Source organism: Pleurodeles waltl, chromosome 7 (genome assembly GCF_031143425.1).
Source record: "Pleurodeles waltl isolate 20211129_DDA chromosome 7, aPleWal1.hap1.20221129, whole genome shotgun sequence".
NCBI classification, from domain to species: Eukaryota; Metazoa; Chordata; class Amphibia; order Caudata; family Salamandridae; genus Pleurodeles; species Pleurodeles waltl.
In genome coordinates, this window is record NC_090446.1 from 311,250,993 (window position 1) to 311,270,109 (window position 19,117).

The 19,117-nt window shown below is 46.4% G+C and overlaps 1 protein-coding gene and 1 long non-coding RNA gene across 4 annotated transcripts in view; one reads left to right on the forward strand and one right to left on the reverse strand.

Moving 5' to 3' along the window:
- The window catches only part of IFT52 (intraflagellar transport 52), a 492,806-nt gene that overhangs the window by 206,464 nt on the left and 267,225 nt on the right, over positions 1 to 19,117 (forward strand). For all 3 annotated transcript variants that reach the window (XM_069243757.1, XM_069243756.1, XM_069243758.1), the window contains one exon: positions 7,308 to 7,376. In XM_069243757.1, coding sequence (XP_069099858.1) covers positions 7,308 to 7,376 — 69 coding nt within the window. The remainder of the gene's footprint in view (positions 1 to 7,307; positions 7,377 to 19,117) is intronic.
- LOC138304056 (uncharacterized) overlaps positions 1 to 19,117 on the reverse strand; it is a 276,848-nt gene that overhangs the window by 155,342 nt on the left and 102,389 nt on the right. The window lies entirely within an intron of this gene.

The window sequence follows — 19,117 nt, forward strand, 5'->3', positions numbered from 1 at the left end:
GAACACATTTTAAGTAACTGCTTCAATGAAAAGTTGCATCAGTATCTGGTAGACCTAGGTCCAATTTCTCCCCAAGAATTGGGAAAGAAGGCAGACCACTGGGTCAAGACTAGAGTAACCAAAACTTCCACTGGGGGTGACCAAAAGAAAGGGGTTACAAAAACTCCCCAGGAGAAAGTGGGTAACACTAGAAACAAAGAAAAAGAGTCCTCTGTAGGCCCCCAAAAACCAGAACAGGTGGGTGGGCCCCAAGACACAACCCAAAACAAAGGTGGGTACCAGGGTAAGAACTGGGATGCCACTAAGGCCTGGTGCCACAACTGTAAACAGTCTGGGCACCACACCAAGGACACTTCTTGTCCCAAAAACAAACCCCAGAACAAAATTCCTGGGGTAACCAGTGTAGCCATGGGAGATGACTCCTCAGATGAGGAGGTCCTCCTAGCCTTCAACTGGAAACAGGGCCCAACAGGTGAGTTGGAGATTCCAGAGGGAAGTAGACACTTCCACCACCTACTGGTGAATGGAATCCCAACCACTGCCCTGAGAGACACTTGTGCCAGTCACACTATTGTGCATGACAGGCTGGTGCTCTCAAACCAGTACATCCCAGGTGAGACTGCCAGGGTAAGAGTTAGCCTAGACAGGGTCACTAAGAGGCCTGTGGCTTTAGTGCCCATAGAAGTGGGTGGCACTCTTAGCTGGAGAAGGGTAGTAGTCAGTACAGACCTCCCCCTTGATTGTCTCCTTGGAAATGACTACCCAGAGGTTAGTCAGAGCTCAAGAGAGGAACTGGTCCAGTGCCAGTCCTCTCCCAAGGATTCTGGAAGTCCTGCCTCTGCAGTAAATGCAAGCAGGCCCCAGAAGAAGAAGAAAAGAAAACAGAGTAGGAAGGGTGGACAACCTTTAGCCAAGGTTACAGCAAGCCAAGGAGATTCTGCTCCAGTAGGGGAGAACTCCAAAAATGGCCCTGATAAAGTCCAACCTGACCCACAAGAAGTCCTGGCTAGTCAGGCAACTGTTAAACCTGAGTGGGTGGCTCCTCAGCTAACAGAAGAAAGAGTGGAAGAAGGGTGTTTACTACAAGATGCGGTAACCCCCCACTCTAATACAGCAGACAGGCAACCTGAACCCAAAGAAGCCTGTAACTTAGCCCCTTCCCTTTTAGGTGAAGAGCTAAAGGTGTGGTTCTGGGCACTGACAGCTGTCAGTGGCCTCTGCTGGGTGTTAGCCTTTATGGCTGCACTATCCTTAGCATGGTGGTCTGACCCCATGCCAAATAGCAAGTTAGGCCCCCTGACCCTATTGGTCATGGTGGGGTTACTCCAGCTCTGGGTAACCTCTCTGGGTAAGCTAGGGGTAACCCTGGCCAAGATAAGGTTAGCAGAGGTGGATACCTCTAAGACCAAAATAAAAAGAATGGGTGGAGACATTGAAGAGGCAGACAAGAGGCAATTCAGACTAGGTCCTATCACTGTGGAAGTGGGTCAGTTCCCCAAAGGGAATGACCTGAACAGAAGGATGTAAGGCAGAGTAGGCCCTGCAACTAACCAGCCTATTTCTCCTACTCTTCCTCGCCTGACAGACTAGGAAGACTCTCCCAGCTTGGGCTGAGTCTCCTGGCCTGTGGGCTGGGGGGGGCTTGTGTAAAGAAATGGCTCCCTGTTGCAGTTACCCCCCACTTTTTGCCTGATACTGATGCTGACTTGACTGAGAAGTGTGCTGGGACCCTGCTAACCAGGCCCCAGCACCAGTGTTCCTTCACCTAAAATGTACCATTGTATCCACAATTGGCACACCCTGGCATTCAGATAAGTCCCTTGTAACTGGTACTTCTAGTACCAAGGGCCCTGATGCCAAGAAAGGTCTCTAAGGGCTGCAGCATGTCTTATGCCACCCTGGAGACCCCTCACTCAGCACAGACACACTGCTTACAAGCCTGTGTGTGCTAGTGAGAACAAAATGAGTAAGTCGACATGGCACTCCCCTCATGGTGCCATGCCAGCCTCTCACTGCCTATGCAGTATAGGTAAGACACCCCTCTAGCAGGCCTTACAGCCCTAAGGCAGGGTGCACTATACCATAGGTGAGGGTACCAGTGCATGAGCACTGTGCCCCTACAGTGTCTAAACAAAACCTTAGACATTGTAAGTGCAGGGTAGCCATAAGAGTATATGGTCTGGGAGTCTGTTTTACACGAACTCCACAGCACCATAATGGCTACACTGAAAACTGGGAAGTTTGGTATCAAACTTCTCAGCACAATAAATGCACACTGATGCCAGTGTACATTTTATTGTAAAATACACCACAGAGGGCACCTTAGAGGTGCCCCCTGAAACTTAACCAACTATCTGTGTAGGCTGACTGGTTCCAGCAGCCTGCCACACTAGAGACATGTTGCTGGCCCCATGGGGAGAGGGCCTTTGTCACTCTGAGGCCAGTAACAAAGCCTGCACTGGGTGGAGATGCTAACACCTCCCCCAGGCAGGAGCTGTAACACCTGGCGGTGAGCCTCAAAGGCTCACCCCTTTGTCACAGCCCAGCAGGGCACTCCAGCTTAGTGGAGTTGCCCGCCCCCTCCGGCCACGGCCCCCACTTTTGGCGGCAAGGCTGGAGGGAACAAAGAAAGCAACAAGGAGGAGTCACTGGCCAGTCAGGACAGCCCCTAAGGTGTCCTGAGCTGAGGTGACTCTAACTTTTAGAAATCCTCCATCTTGCAGATGGAGGATTCCCCCAATAGGGTTAGGATTGTGACCCCCTCCCCTTGGGAGGAGGCACAAAGAGGGTGTACCCACCCTCAGGGCTAGTAGCCATTGGCTACTAACCCCCCAGACCTAAACACGCCCTTAAATTTAGTATTTAAGGGCTACCCTGAACCCTAGAAAATTAGATTCCTGCAACTACAAGAAGAAGGACTGCCTAGCTGAAAACCCCTGCAGCGGAAGACCAGAAGACGACAACTGCCTTGGCTCCAGAAACTCACCGGCCTGTCTCCTGCCTTCCAAAGATCCTGCTCCAGCGACGCCTTCCAAAGGGACCAGCGACCTCGACATCCTCTGAGGACTGCCCCTGCTTCGAAAAGACAAGAAACTCCCGAGGACAGCGGACCTGCTCCAAGAAAAGCTGCAACTTTGTTTCCAGCAGCTTTAAAGAACCCTGCAAGCTCCCCGCAAGAAGCGTGAGACTTGCAACACTGCACCCGGCGACCCCGACTCGGCTGGTGGAGATCCGACACCTCAGGAGGGACCCCAGGACTACTCTGATACTGTGAGTACCAAAACCTGTCCCCCCTGAGCCCCCACAGCGCCGCCTGCAGAGGGAATCCCGAGGCTTCCCCTGACCGCGACTCTTTGAACCTAAAGTCCCGACGCCTGGGAGAGACCCTGCACCCGCAGCCCCCAGGACCTGAAGGACCGGACTTTCACTGGAGAAGTGACCCCCAGGAGTCCCTCTCCCTTACCCAAGTGGAGGTTTCCCCGAGGAATCCCCCCCTTGCCTGCCTGCAGCGCTGAAGAGATCCCGAGATCTCTCATAGACTAACATTGCGAACCCGACGCCTGTTTCTACACTGCACCCGGCCGCCCCCGCGCTGCTGAGGGTGAAATTTCTGTGTGGGCTTGTGTCCCCCCCGGTGCCCTACAAAACCCCCCTGGTCTGCCCTCCGAAGACGCGGGTACTTACCTGCAAGCAGACCGGAACCGGGGCACCCCCTTCTCTCCATTCTAGCCTATGTGTTTTGGGCACCACTTTGAACTCTGCACCTGACCGGCCCTGAGCTGCTGGTGTGGTGACTTTGGGGTTGCTCTGAACCCCCAACGGTGGGCTACCTTGGACCAAGAACTGAACCCTGTAAGTGTCTTACTTACCTGGTAAAACTAACCAAAACTTACCTCCCCTAGGAACTGTGAAAATTGCACTAAGTGTCCACTTTTAAAACAGCTATTTGTCAACAACTTGAAAAGTATACATGCAATTTTGATGATTTGAAGTTCCTAAAGTACTTACCTGCAATACCTTTCGAATGAGATATTACATGTAGAATTTGAACCTGTGGTTCTTAAAATAAACTAAGAAAATATATTTTTCTATACAAAAACCTATTGGCTGGATTTGTCTCTGAGTGTGTGTACCTCATTTATTGTCTATGTGTACGTACAACAAATGCTTAACACTACTCCTTGGATAAGCCTACTGCTCGACCACACTACCACAAAATAGAGCATTAGTATTATCTATTTTTGCCACTATCTTACCTCTAAGGGGAACCCTTGGACTCTGTGCATACTATTCCTTACTTTGAAATAGTGCATACAGAGCCAACTTCCTACAACGTATAGTTGTCCTTGCTACCCTCCAGAACTGACAGTTGTGACAGATGTCCCTGGTCCCATATTGAGCAGCATTATTGTATAAAGTGGAACTGTGAGCCATGTAGATGGCCCTAAAGGCTTTTCTGCCTTTTGTCAAGGACAGGTTGATCAGGTGGTGACAGATACCACCATGACCTCTACCAGGTACTCTTATGCTTTGCGGTGATGGCTGACACTTCATGAGATTTCTTTGCTCACCAGTGACCTGACAGGATCCCTCAGCATCAGGACAGATAAACTCAGCAAGCATTATCTTTTCAATCTCAAGTGGTGTCTGCTCCTGGATGTGACACAGGAGCACCTTCGATAGACCTGTTCCTTACCTCCAAAAGCACTCAATGGCTGGGCTACTGTTCTCTAGAATGTTCTCTTTCAGCGGTTTCTAGGAGTCCCGTCCCACTTTTCGTAGGATTCTGGCATAGTATCCACATTTCCACCTCTGCGGCTGATGTGGCAGGCCCTGAAGAAACTCAGGCGCACCAAGGGTAGCTGATTACAGTGGGCCTTGATTAGGCCAGTAAGCCAAATTGCTGACCCTGAGAATCCATATCCTCCTTCAACTTCTGTGTGCATGGATCTGCTAGCGGCAAGACAGGGTGGTACACTTGAACCTAAACAATCAACACTTTCATTTATGGAGACTGAGCGGAGAAGACTGAGAAGTTTTGATCTGCCTTCTGAGTCGGTGGGTGCCATTTTTCTGCTGTCTTCCCTTCCTCCATATCTGTTTATTCTGTTGCCTACAGTGAGGAAAACCGATTGACCCTCTACAGTCTAGATTGTGTGATGTTTTTGTGTTCATATAATCTTTGGACAGCAAAGCTATTAGGCGTTACTTATCAGCTCTGTAAACGCTTTTCTGATTGCCTGACCAGACCTCGATGTTCAAATCACCTGTTTTGATGCATTTAAAATACATTTTCCTTGCTCACTTCGTTCTGCAGCAGTGGGACCTCCATTTCATTCTAACATTCCTGATCTGTGCTTATTTTTGTACCTCTGACGCTCCGCACTTTGAAGATTGTAATCTTTATGGCAGTTACTACTGCATGTCACATCAGCAAATCACAAGCTTTATTTCAGCATCCTTACACTAGCTTCTTCAATGACAAGGTTATGTTGATAACTCTTGAGTTCTTTCTCCTGAAAGTGAAGTCCCCTTTTCATACGGAGCATTTCATCACACTACCTCTGCCATTTCTATGCCACAACCATGGAAAGACTACCCCAGTTGCATCCAAGGTTTGTCCTTAGTTTATACATTGCCAGTACTAAAGACTGTCATGTCTATGATCAGCTGTTTGTCCGGTTCACTGGTGCAAAGATAGGTAAGGCTGTCCAGAAAAGGAGTACCCACCTGATACCGTGTTAGCAAAGCTAAGTAACTTGTTATTTTTCCATTCAAAGCAGTGTTATTTGTGGCAGTGTTAAGATTTGAATTGAAGAGGAGATCCAGTTTGTGGTTCGATCACAGTTTGCAGTTCGATCACAGTTTGCAGCAGCAGGGGTTAGAAATCCGTACTTCCCCACCTCCAGTCTGTTTTCCCTTTCAGGCACCTTCCTCAACGAAAATTGAGGAACTTCAAATGTCCAGCACTACAAGTTTGTGTGGTTGGTGAGCTGCTGTAATCACGATTGAAGTTACTGGCTCTTATAAGGAAGCATACAGATATTATTCCTGGTCCTAAATATAATAGGAAGAAAATCCAAATGTCTATCAGAAAAACCATGATATTAATGTACTCATAATACAGCCTCACACAATGGCCTGCCAGCAAAGCAAATAATGGTGTCTTCCATGATCTTCGGCCTTGCTCCTGTTACAGCCCACAGACATTGAGGCACCGTGGAACCTTGTTGACTCCAGCACTGCCAGTATTGTAAAACGACAAAATTTTCTTCTGTTAAACTTTCAACAAGGAAATCCATCTGCTGGTTTTAAGTACAGTGTCCTAATTTAAATCACTGATATTGGTGTAGTGTGCAGTAAACACTACAGTATCCTTTTGCGACTTTCACGAGTCTGTCTAGTTACAGCTTGAATTTGCATACGCAAATAAATAGAAACGAAGCAGTGAAGCAAATATACATTTGGCAAGTACGGTGAAAAAACGGGTGGAATAGCAGTGCCATGTGACGTCAACTATCTCTCTTTAAAAACAGATATATATATATATTTTTTTTACTACCATCTCTTCCTCTAAATCCATCTGTCAATGTCTGATCTCAATCAGAAATCCTTCAGCTATGTTTTACTGAGACATTGTCCTATTTTGTGCTGTTTGCTTTTGAATTCACACCTCAATAAAAATTGTGTGCACTGTCTGGAATATCAACCCTGGAAAACTAGTGTGTCTGATAAGTAATCTTTACTTATCCATAATAAAAAAAAAAAAATACAAATAGAATGGGAAATTCATCATATTATTTTAAGTACAGCAATTCTCCACATGAACAACCTTCCATTTACTACTTCTTCTGTTCATTTAAACTGACAAGAAAATGAAAGTGCACCTTGAAAGTTCTTAGGAGTAGCCTTTGAGCCCACCCTTATGCTTGAAGACCTATTGCAGATGTTAAGTATTAACTTTAACCCTGGTCGTCGGTGCTAGAGGGGTTGAAATAAAAATGACCTCTTTACAGAATGCTAGTCACCAGAGCCTACCAGACACTTCCATTATCCACTTTAAAACTTTCCAGGACGTGATGAAATATACGTGATCTCTCAGGAGGTGGGGTTTTAAACTATTTTATACTGGTGTTCCTGCTTAAGCATGTTTATTCAGTATCAAATACTGTGTTCCATATTCTTGCTTTGGCTGATTTTAATGTTACAAAGAGATTGTAATATTTACTTGCTACAACTATTAACCATGTCAAAATACAAAGTCTTCAGTGTATGGAAGTAGTTTATTCATGTTCCTTTCTCCCCAGGATGTTGTTTTCCAGTGGCTAACAACAAATGACATCACTTTGAATCAGATCGATGCAGAGGACCCTGAGGTAGGTGCGAGTGCCTTGCAGGGGTAGTAATTCATTACGTTTAACAAACAGTTTTATACTTTTCTGTAAATTATAACAAATAGAGACGCTTTGATTGCATTAAAGTTGTATGCTTTTCACATGCACTGCAGGTAGTGAGGGGTTGTTTTAAAAAGTAAAAGAATTTGCTATGAAGTATCTGTAAGAAATATGCAACTAATGAAGCTGACAGTTAACCTAATTGTTTGTGTAGGTAATTTCTCACCTACGTGCCCTTTGAGTTTCCCAGTTGGTTTTAGGTGGGGAATTTTTGGAGGTCGTAACAGTTGTATACAAGGGATTTCGGGTCACTCTAGAGGAGGGTCATAAAATATACTGCATTTGTGTTTCTTGCCCTAAACTGTGCTCTGTGGGCAGTAGTGGGCGTGGCAGACACTGAAAGGTTAAAGAGCAGCTTTCCCCTAAATATTCCAGGAGCGATATTTGCTATTCTAACTCCATGCCTCGAATAGTTTGTGGAAAGCCTTAAATTCCCCAAATTTTATTAGAAACGGTTGAAAAGTTGGTATTTAGAATTGCAGAAAGTGCTGCCCAAGGGCACAACTCAAGGCAAAAAATCTTGGAACAGCTGAAAAACAAGACCAATACCTGGGAGCAAATAACCGCAGGTGTCTAAAAGAACTGTTGCATCACAGACTTCCAGAGGCCCGTTTATAAATTGAATACGATCAGATATAACTGCTATTTACTAAATTATAATGTGAATGCAGCTGAAGTAGGAAAAAGCATGTGTGCCACATCCTGAAGTCCTATTGTATTGATGGCTTCGTGTTTATTGTGCACGTCTGAGGCAAGTGAGATTAGTGTAGCGAATAAATCTCTAGGAAGTTAAGGACATTTGTTCATTTAAGGCCCTATAATGTACACAGTGGTGGTACAGTTTGCATTTATTTTAGTTATGACAACCATAAGACTGGAATGACTGAAAACGACTTAACTTATTATCCTTTTAGCTTTCAAGCTGTCAGTAATACTCTTCAATGATTGATTAGCTCACAAAGGTATCCCAAATTGCTGCACGTGTCCAGGATGGCTATATAGATGAGTAGCAACATCTGCAGCACGAATCCATGAGTAACCAACATGGCTGACATATTTTTCAATACTATCTCTGAAACCATTTTCCTTTCCTAATTGGTAGTAAAAGCTGTTGCAGTTCTGGCCTTGTCTCCCACCATAGTTTCAGAATGGAAACCTTTTTAAGTTCTTTCCCTTGATTCTTTTTTGGTATCTGTTAGTCTTTGTTGAAAGTGAATATCAAGTTGTCTGCCCACACAAAATCCCCTTGGATTTACTCTGGCATTTAGTAAACCGCAGCCATGATGCATGCAACATGTGCATTTGATTCTGTCTGTTAGGGAGGTAATTGACACTGTGACAGGGCTGTTTAACACCCGTACTATTTTTCTCATGTGCCTGCTTGCAAACTCTTATTTCTTTCTGTTAGAAGGTGTGGCATTTAGGCATAAGCAGAATTGTTAGCATCATGTCTGCTGCCTATCTAGGCTGACATGTTACGTTATTTGGATTTGTAGAGACCAGCTAAACATCTGTGAGGGTATCCAGGCGCTAAGTAGGGCAGGCCTGATGGAATAGGAGGTGATCATGCCTGTTTCATCTGGAAGAGTCATGTCTTTAGGTTCCTTCAGACGTGCATGAGGGAGGAGGAGATTCAGAAGTGTTGCAGGAGGTTGTTCCAGGTCTTAGCTGCGAGGTATGAGAAGGCACGTGTTCTGCTTTGGGTCTTTTTGATGTGAATGAGGTGTGCTCTCACTTGGGACGCAGATCGAATCTGTCTGGTGGGTTGGTAGAAGTTGAGGTGGTGGTTTAAGTATATGGGACCGGTGCTGTTGGAGAGCGTTATAAGCTTTAATGAGTATCTTGAAGGTAAATCTTTCCTCAATTGGGAGTCAGTGGAGATTGTTGAGATGTGGAGAGATGCAGTTATTTTGCCAGATATCCAGGATTTGTCTGGTGGTGGCATTCTGAGTGGTTTGGAGTCAGTGTAGGCCATGAGCTGGGATACCAAAGCAGAGGACATTTCCATAGCAAAGTATACTTGTGATAAGAGCCTTGGGTGACTGTTCCTTTGGTGTTGAGTGTGATCTACTTGAAAACCTTGTGTAGCATTTGCAGGAGGTGGAAGCATGATGAGGCAACTACGTTGATCTGTCTGCTCATGGAGAGGTTGGCGTCAAGGATGATCCCAAGGTTCATGGCATGGTCTGCAGGGGTGAGTTGCAGAGCTAGCTCGTTGGTCCACCAAAAGGCATCCCAGGGATGTGGATGTTGTTGAAGATAAGAACCTAAGTTTTTTTCTGTGTTTAGCTGGAGGTGGTTGTTTTTCATCCAAGCAGTGATGTTTCTTATGCAGTTGGCGAAGTTTGCTTTGGCAGTGCTGGTTGAGTCGGTAAGGGAAAGGACACTATGTTGATACAGTGGAGGTCTGACGATATCTGCCAAGGGTGTCATGTAAATGTTGAGGGAGACCATCGTAGAGGGACTCCGCAGATATTTGGGTTCTGAGGTGTAGGGGGTAAGGCTAACTCATTGAGTTCTGTTTGTGAAGAAGGAGGGTAGCCACTTGGGGGCTGGTTCGCAGATGCCCATGTACCAAAGCTTTCTGATGAGTGAGTTGTGGGAGACCGTATGAAAAACTGTGGAGAGGTCGAGAAGGATGAGTGCAGCCGTTTCTCCTCTGTCGAGGATGCTTCTGATGCCATCAGTGGCCACAATGGAGGGCTGTTTCTGTCCTGTGGTCGATGTGTAAGCCAGATTGAGAGCTGTCTAGAAGTTGATGGAGTACTATGTGGTCTGCAAGATGGGTATTGATGGCTTGCCCCATGACATTACCTGGAAAAGGCATATTTTCATTGTTTATATTATGGTCACAGCCACTTGAATATGGACGCTTACAATAGGGACTAAAATATCTACATGAGAATCAAAATGATACATATATTGCCATATTTATTTTGTTTTGTTGGACTTTAGCGTTACCAAACCTACAAACTTGCATAAAAATCGGCGGTCTGGTGCTATAAAAACCCACTGATTTGGCCATAGTTTGGAGATACTTTGTTACTGAACTATCTGAGCAGATTTCATGTTGGTTTGCAGTGACAAACCAGTCCCAGTCAGGGTTGCTTCTGGGTTATGAGATCCTCACAGTGAAATGGCCTTGGGCCTGGTACAGCATTTCATTCTTGGGTGTGGGCTGTGGTAGAGAACAGTTAAACAATTACTTCTTTCTGAAAAAAGTTATGTTGTGCAGTGCATCTCAAGATACTCTCTTTTTAGGCTTGCTGCTTTCTGCTACTGCTAAATTTTAACATAGTGCTTAAAAGTAGCTATAGGGTTCTTTACCATTTTATCAATGTATAGTCCACCCACCCTAATACATAAGACTATGGAGGAACTGCGAATGCAGATTCTTTGACTGCCCCATGGAAAAACCTTTATTGATCAGGATTTCAATGACATTATGATCCCTGGGGTGGACTCACTGGGAGTGGGCGCAACCAGAGGAAGGAAGAGTAGGGGACTGCATAATTTGTCGGAGGTTATGGAAACTTTGGAAAATTGCTTACACCAACCACTCAGTTTGCTGATAAGTCCCTGCCCTTGTATTGATCTTCTCCGTCTTCTGGCATTGGTTTGCCTAGAAACTCTGACTTTCATATTCTGCCCTGACGGATCTTAGACTCTCTGGTGACTCTTCTATTTGGGTTGTGCCGCGCCCCTTGTGGATGCTTAATGACTGGTTTCTGCAACAGCAGGACATGCGTGACGTTTGGCTCAAGAGGTGGGGGAGTACTTTGATCTTAATCAGGGCACTGTAAACTTGCTCCATTCCCTGTGGATGGCCAGTAAAGCTGTTTTGATGGTGGGGTGGCTATTTTATATCCGAAGGGGCAGGAGCGGGCCCGGTGGCAACAGATCACAAAGTTGGAATCCAATATCCTGAGTTTGAAACATAGCGGCTATGCAAAAATGGCTGAAGCAGACTTACACAGCTTAGCTCTGCAGGAGAAGTCACTTTTGCACATAGCGCTTGAGAAGGCCCGCCAGTTTTAGATGGCCTCAATACGTAGGGTCAGCAAGTGAGGGTACAAGTCAGGTAAGCTCCTGTACTAGTTGGTGATCAGAGAAGTGTCCTCCAGGGTGGTGCTATTTAGCCAGTATTGAGGGCGGGTGGTGACAGCAACTGCAGAGGACATAGCAGTGACGTTTGCAGCGTACTACAAATCATGTATAGGGAGCAGCCTCCAGGGGAGGCAATGTGCCCCTTGGTGTTCAATATCTCAATGCCTACGGTCTCAACAAGCAACAGAGTGGACTTGGATGGTCCCCTGGATCCAGAGGAAATTGGGCTGGCCCGCCAGTATATGAACTCTGGGAAAAATTTGGGCCCTGATGGATTGCCTGTGTAATATTACAAACATTTCTAGGCCCACTTGACGCTTTGTGATCTATGATTTTATCGACAGGCTGTGGGCAAGGCCCTTTTCTCCCTGCACTTGATCTGGCAAACTTAGTAGTTCTCCCTAAGCCAGGCCAACCTGATCGGTGTTCATTATATCGTTTATCTCACTCATTAACTGTAAGGTGACAATCTTTGCAAAGGTGTTAGCCAACCATTTGCTAATGATCCTCCCACAGCTGGTACACCCACAGCAATTTAGTTTCTCTCGTAGGGGATTTCCATGTATAGTTGTTGAATCGTTCCGCCCGCCCGCCAGCAGGGGCCCCGGAGCACTTTTTCCAATATAACTTCCTAAGTGTTCATGCTCGTCTTACTTCAGGAAGGCCTGCAAAGTCACTTAAGAATGTCCATATGCAGCCTTGAGGAAAGGCTACAGTGTCCAAAATTCTTCATCCAGTTTGCTTTAAAAAGGACAAAGTTAAGGCACAGACATTCAAATGCATGAATGAGTTGAACATTCAGGAGAAACAAATCCTTCACAAACCTTTTTATATTGCAAAAAAATGATGAATTGCAGGGCAGTGTAGCCCATAGGCTGCCATTATCAATGAAGAAAAAGGGAGACTGTGGCTTTAAGAACAACTAGTCCTCCAGTATCCCATCATCCCTGAGGCAGTTACCTAGGTTCTTTTTTCCAGCTCCTGCTGACAGGACCCTGTATCATCTGGCTACCATCTTCACACCTTCCTGCATCATGTAATATCTGCAGGCCATTTTCCAAACCGTATCCTGCGGGACAGGGAGACGATTTGCCTGCAAGGAAAAGCAGAAAGGCGACGCCAGCAAGAAGCCAGTGGGACCTCTGAGCGAGGTGAAGTTCAGCCTTCCACCAGACCTCTTCCCTCAGCCTCCAGTGGACGTCAAAGGTCTAAGAGGCGTTTTTCTGGCCGAAAACTATTTTGGTCCCCATTGACGTAGAAGAGATCAACGTTGAGAGCAGGTACCGTGCCCACATGTTTGCTGTCGAAGTCTGGCTCGACGTCGCACAAACGTCATCGCACAGCATCAGGATGCCGCAGCATGACGTCAAGGACTCTGAATGCACGGCGTACAACGTCGAGGAGTGTGTCTACGTCGGTGGACTCGACGTCGAGACAAAGGAAACCTTGCCGTCACAGTCCGACGTTGAGGTCTAGGTCACCGTTGGTACATCGATGACGAGGGGAGAGGTCGATGTCGAAGAGTCCCTCCACGTCGAGGGCACAGAAAACTTCTAAAAGGAGAAGGACTTACTCCAGAGAAGTTTCTCCTTCGCTGGTTCTCCTTCCTTCATCTCCGTCTCCTCCTCCCTCTACCTCTCCACCTCCGGCTGCAACTCCGCATCCTCAAGATCTGCCTGCCCCACTGCCGGCTTCTACACTGCTCCAAGCACCTACACCACTTCCGGTACCTCAAGTACCGAGCATCACTCCAGCTCTGAGACCTCGCTCAAAATCGCGCCACAGTTCACATCATAGCCATCATGCATGTGGCCTTTCTACAACGAGATCAAGACACTCTCGTCGCAGATCACGACAAAGGTCAAGTTCACTTTCTTTCTGATGCTACCACGGAGACTCCCCATTGTCTACCAGAGACTATTCACCTACTCTATCTGACTCGCCTCAACCTTGTACGTCACCAGTGGACGTCATTAATCCCTTTCAGGAAGTCTTAGTTCGAGGCGCAGCAAAACTTAACATTCCAGTGGCTGTCCCAGTACCAACTACTGCAGTCATTTTGGAAACCCTGCAGCAACGTTCAGTCTCAGTACCTTTACTTCCTCTGGTACCGGGTCTAGAACCTGCAATGCAAGTCTTCCTTACACCGGCCACGACAAAGTCTGCTCCTTCAAGACTGTTAAAAAAAAGTACTGCCCTCCGGAACAAGACCCTTAGTTTCTGTGCTCCGACCCTCCATCTGATTCAGTGGTGATCTTGGCGGCCCATAAATCTCACGCCACTTCTCCGTCTGCTACCTCTCTGCCAGACAAAAAGAGTAGAAAGGTGGATTCGGCAGGCCACAACGTATGTAGTTTGGCGGCAACATCCATAAAAGCGGCAAGCGTAACAGCCCTCTTGGGAAGATACGATAGGGCCTTGTGGGACTCCCTGCTCCAATTTGCTGACCGTCTCCCGAGGGATCAGAAAGAGGATTTTTTTTAGAGATTGTAAAAGAAGGTGCTATGGTTTCCAACCAGGTCATTAGCGCAGCAGCGGACTCACCCTTGCTCCCGGCACATGCACACTGCCAGGGGATATCCTCATGAGGCATGCCTGGCTGCGTTTAACGTCCCTAAAACCAGGCGCTCGGCAACGCATTCAAAACTTGCTATTTTCAGGATCCACACTGTCCGGCTCTCATGCCGATGATGAAATGGCAAGAATGAAGGCAGAACTGGACACTTTGAAAGTGGTAGGTCTTAAAAAACCTAAAGACCGAAGAGCCTTCCACCCTACCAGCGCCGCTACTCTTCTCAGAGGGTTCAACCCCCTCAGTGGCTGTCTAATAGATCTCAGCAGCAGTTCCAAAGACCCTATCCGCCTCAAAGGAAACAACAAAGAGGACGAGCGGCACACCAACCTAATCATGGGTACTAGTCAACAACCAGCCACAAAACCCTGAAGGCCTTCTTCCCCCGAGTCGGTTAACCACTCCGCTGGGGGGGGAAGCATCACCAATTACTTAACAGAGTGGCAACGAACTACAACAGACAGTTGAGTCTTAAACTGTGCAGAATGGGTATTGTCTCAGATTTTCCACTCCACTGCCAAGTATTCCACCAAGGGCAACCACTTCTCATCTCACCCTCCTAAAGGCGGAAGTTTCCTTGTTGCTAGAAAAGAAAGCAAAAGAACCAGTTCCTCTCACCCAGAGGGGGAAAAGGCATTTATTCAAGATATATTCTCGTCCCAATAAAGGACAAAAAGGAATTCAGACCCATTCTAGACCTGAAGGTTGCCAACCTTTGGATCAAATAGGAAAAGGTCAGGATGCTGGCCCTTCACCAGATTTATACCCAAATTCGACCTACACAACATCTACTTTCATATCCCCATTGTGAAAAACATTGAAAGTTCCTGCAATTTGTGGTGGGGAAAAAACACTACAAATACGCTGTCCTTCCATTTGGTGTCAAGTCAGCACCCAGAACTTTCTCCAAGTGCATGGCTGTCGTAGCAGCACATCTTCAAAGGCACTGAATATTTGTCTACCCATAGCTGGACGACTGGCTTATCAAGACAACCACCTTTCCAGAAGTCCAGCAGCACTTCAGTTGGACATGTGATCTTCTGTATCACCTAGGTCTTCATGGAATTTTTCTCAAGTCCACGAAAAAACCTGTCCAGAGACTGCACAACTTAGGAGCTACCATAGACACGCTCCAGGGAAAAGTGTATCCTTCGGAGGAACTACGCTTATCGATTCTACCGAAGTGCTGCGTGCTCAAGACTATCCATCGCCCCACAGTTTGCACAGTTTCCTCACTTTTAGGCTCCATGGTCTCCTGCATTTGCCTAACTCTTAACGCTCGGCCCCACACGCGACCTCTCCAGGAGTACCTGGAGGACCAATGGAATCAACGGACGGTAAACTGGGAAGACAGAATCAGTCTATTCACCCATGCAATCAAACCCCTCAGTTGGTGGTGCTCCCCAACCAATCTGCAACATGGAATGCCCTTTCGTACGCATGCTCCATCTCAGACCATTGTGACGGATGCTTCTCTCCTCGGGTGGGGAACTCATATGGATCACCTACAAATACAAGGTCTCTGGTCCCTGAGGGAATAATCTTACCACATCAATCTCCTCGAGCTACATGCGGTTTACCTTGCTCTCAAGGCATTTCGCCCTTCTTTCAACACCAACACCCTGCTTGTCTAGACGGACAATACAACCACCATATATTACCTGAACAAGCCAGGGGGAACCAAATCCAGAGTCTTGTCTCAAGAGGCCCAGAAAATATGACACGGACTCCTGGCCAGGAATGTAAAGATAGTAGCAACTCACCTTCCAGGCATTCAAAACGTACGAGCGGATGCCCTCAGCAGGGTTCTAGATGAGAACCATGAGTGGGTTCTGAACGAAGATGTCGTTCAAGATACATTCCGCTTGTGGGGCACACCTTCTATCGACTTTTTCGCCACAGCGGACAACAGAAAATGTTGAGGCTTTGCCACCAGATTTTACCATCCAGAATCGCTGGGCAATGCTGTGTGGATAGACTGGTTCAACAAATTTCTGTGCGCCTTTCCACCAATTCCCCTGATCCCATCAGTCCTAATCAAACTCTAAGTGACCTCAGCCAGAATGATCCTCTTTGCTCTGGAATGGCAGAGACAATGGTGGTTCCTGGACCTCCTTCACCAGTCGCTCTGACCACATCTCAGGCTTCCCTGCAGACCAGACCTCCTGACGAAAATCAGAGGTCAGATGACACTACATTCTCTCCTCCTTGAGTTTGGCAGCATGGCTCCTGAGCTAGTACAGTATGGGCACTTACATCTTCCACAGGACTGTATGGAAGTTCTGAAAGAGGCAAAACGGCCTTCCACCCGAGCTGCTTATGCCTCCAAATGGAAGAGATTTTGCATCTGGTGTTCCTCCAAGAAGATACATCCTACATCTTGCCAGGAGGATGTCATCCTGCCATATTTGTTACACTTAGCAAAATCTGGTTTACAGTTCTCTTCTATTAAAGTCCATATGGCAGCTTTGACTGCATACAGAAAAGGTCCTGCACAAACCTCTTTCTTGCAGTTGTCAGTCATAAATTATTTTCTAGAGGGACTAAAGAAGGTTTTCTCACCACTCAGGTGTCCTTCTCCGCCATGGGGGCTGAACATGGTTCTTTCACGTTTCATGCATCATCTATTTGAGCCCATACACAGATGATCTCTGCAACACCTCACTTGGACAGCAGCTTTTCTTGTGGCAGTGACATCAACACGCAGAGTTATCGAGATTCATGTTCTCTGTGCTCATGAGCCCCACATAGTGTTCCACTCCTCCAAAGTAGTGATGCGAACACATCCTAAATTCTTACCCAAGGTTATCTCTGACTTTGATGTCAACCAGACAATTTCCTTGCCAACTTTCTTTCAAAAACCTTCCACTCCAGCTGAGAGGGCACTACACTCTCTAGACATAAAGAGGGTTTTTAAATTCTATTTAGATAAAACCAAATCTATTAGAAAATCACAACAATTATTTATCAATTATGGGCCGGTTTGTACAGGGCTGGCCACCTCCAAACAGTCAATCTCTCGGTGGCTTGTCTCTTGTATTGTTTACTGCTACCAACTAGCTAACAAATCTGTAGCTGGCAGACCAAGAGAGCATTCTACCAGAGGCAAGTCTGCCACGACTTCCTTGTTGAGGAATGTTCCTCTGGCAGATATCTGCATGGTTGCGACCTGGAAGTCTGTCCACGCGTTCACTAAACGTTATTGTCTTAACTCTGATGCCAGGACAGATGCTCAAGTAGGAGAAGCTTCTCTCAGGAACCTCTTTGCAGTATAGCACATTCCAATATTGCTTGGTCTACTCCCCCACTGTTTCTGGTATGGGCTTGCTATTATATTCAAAGCTTATGACTATACATGGAAATCCCCTACGAGAGAAGGAATAGTTTCCTACCTGTAACTCCAGTTCTCCCGTAGGGGTATTTCCATGATAGTCATAAGCAACACTCCCTCATCCCCGGTGGAGTAGACAGAATATTATCTCCGGTATACCATGACTCTCAGCGATGACTGCCTACAAAAAGAACTGAGGTAACTGCAGCACTCTAGGCATGATGGGATACTGGAGGACTGGCTGTTCTTAAAGCCACAGTCTCCTTTTTCTTCTTTGATATTGGCAGCCTATGGGATACACTGCCCTGCACTCCATCATTGTTTTGCAATATAAAAAGGTTTGAAGGATTTTTTCTCCTGAATTTTCAACTCATTCTTGCATTTCCATGCATGTACCTTAACTTTTCCTTTTTAAAGCAAATTGGATGAAGAATTTTGGACACTATAGCCTTTCCTCTAGGCTGCATATGGACATTTTTTAAGTGACTTTGCAGGCCTACCTGAAGTAAGATGAAAATGAACACTTAAGAAGTTATATTGGAAAAAGTGCTCCGGGGTACCCCCAGGCGGGCGGAACTATTCAACGCTTATGACTATCATGGAAATACCCCTACAAGAGAACTGGAGTTAGAGGTAAGAAACTATTCCTTATGTCTCGGAGAAGTACCAGTCACTGTCTTTGCAGGGTCCATATGGCACTCGCATGTTTTTCTTGACTGGGGGGATACTACAGCACTTCTTCTGTTAGATTATGAGAAGGCCTTTGTCTCAGTGAGCTGTGCCTTTTTGGAGGAAGCGCTGATTTAGATGGGGCTGGGTCCTCGAATTTGCACATTTGTGAAAGTCTTTACTCTAGCCCAGGGTTCTACAAAGTAGGTCCTGGAGAGCCGGGTCCATGCTGGATTTTTATCATATCCACATTCAGAAACAAGATGTTAGAGAAATCTACATTTTTCTAAATTTGGATATGCTAAAAATCTGGCATGGACCCGGCTCTCCAGGACTGACTTTGCAGAACCCTGCTCTAGCCCCAAGGCCGAGTTTGGATCAATGGTACATGTTTCATTATTGTCCCCATTTACGATTGCTCGGGCACCCATCAAGGTTGCCCCCATCTGCACTCTTGTTCACGCTGGCGATTGAGCCACTGGCCGTGTGGATTTGCTGCAATGCCTAGGTGTGGGACTTCGATTAATGGGGGTGATGAAAGACCATTAGAACACACTACGCGGATGATGTGGTTCTTTACATTTTGCTCCCGTTGATCACGATCCCTCGGGTACTGCAGATTCTTTGTCTATATGGGGATGTTTTGGGTCTTACTATCAACTGGACCATATCGGTTTTAGCCCACATAAGATTCCAGTTGAATGGCCTGTGCGACCCGGTGTGCGCAGATTGAGCTTCTGGTACTTGGGCATGTATGGGGCTTTAGAGCCTGCTCTTACCTGGAGCTTGAATGTCCGTTCCTTGCTGTCACGCTTAACATCGGACCTTTAGAGTTGGGCAAAGCTGCCTCTCAATATCTTGGGACACACAGCATTGTTTAAAATGATCACCCTCCCCGTCTCCATTATGTTTTACAAAATTATCCCCCAAGACTGCTGCAGTTTTGGTGGTGCCAATTGCAGGCCAAACTTCAGGCCTTCTTGT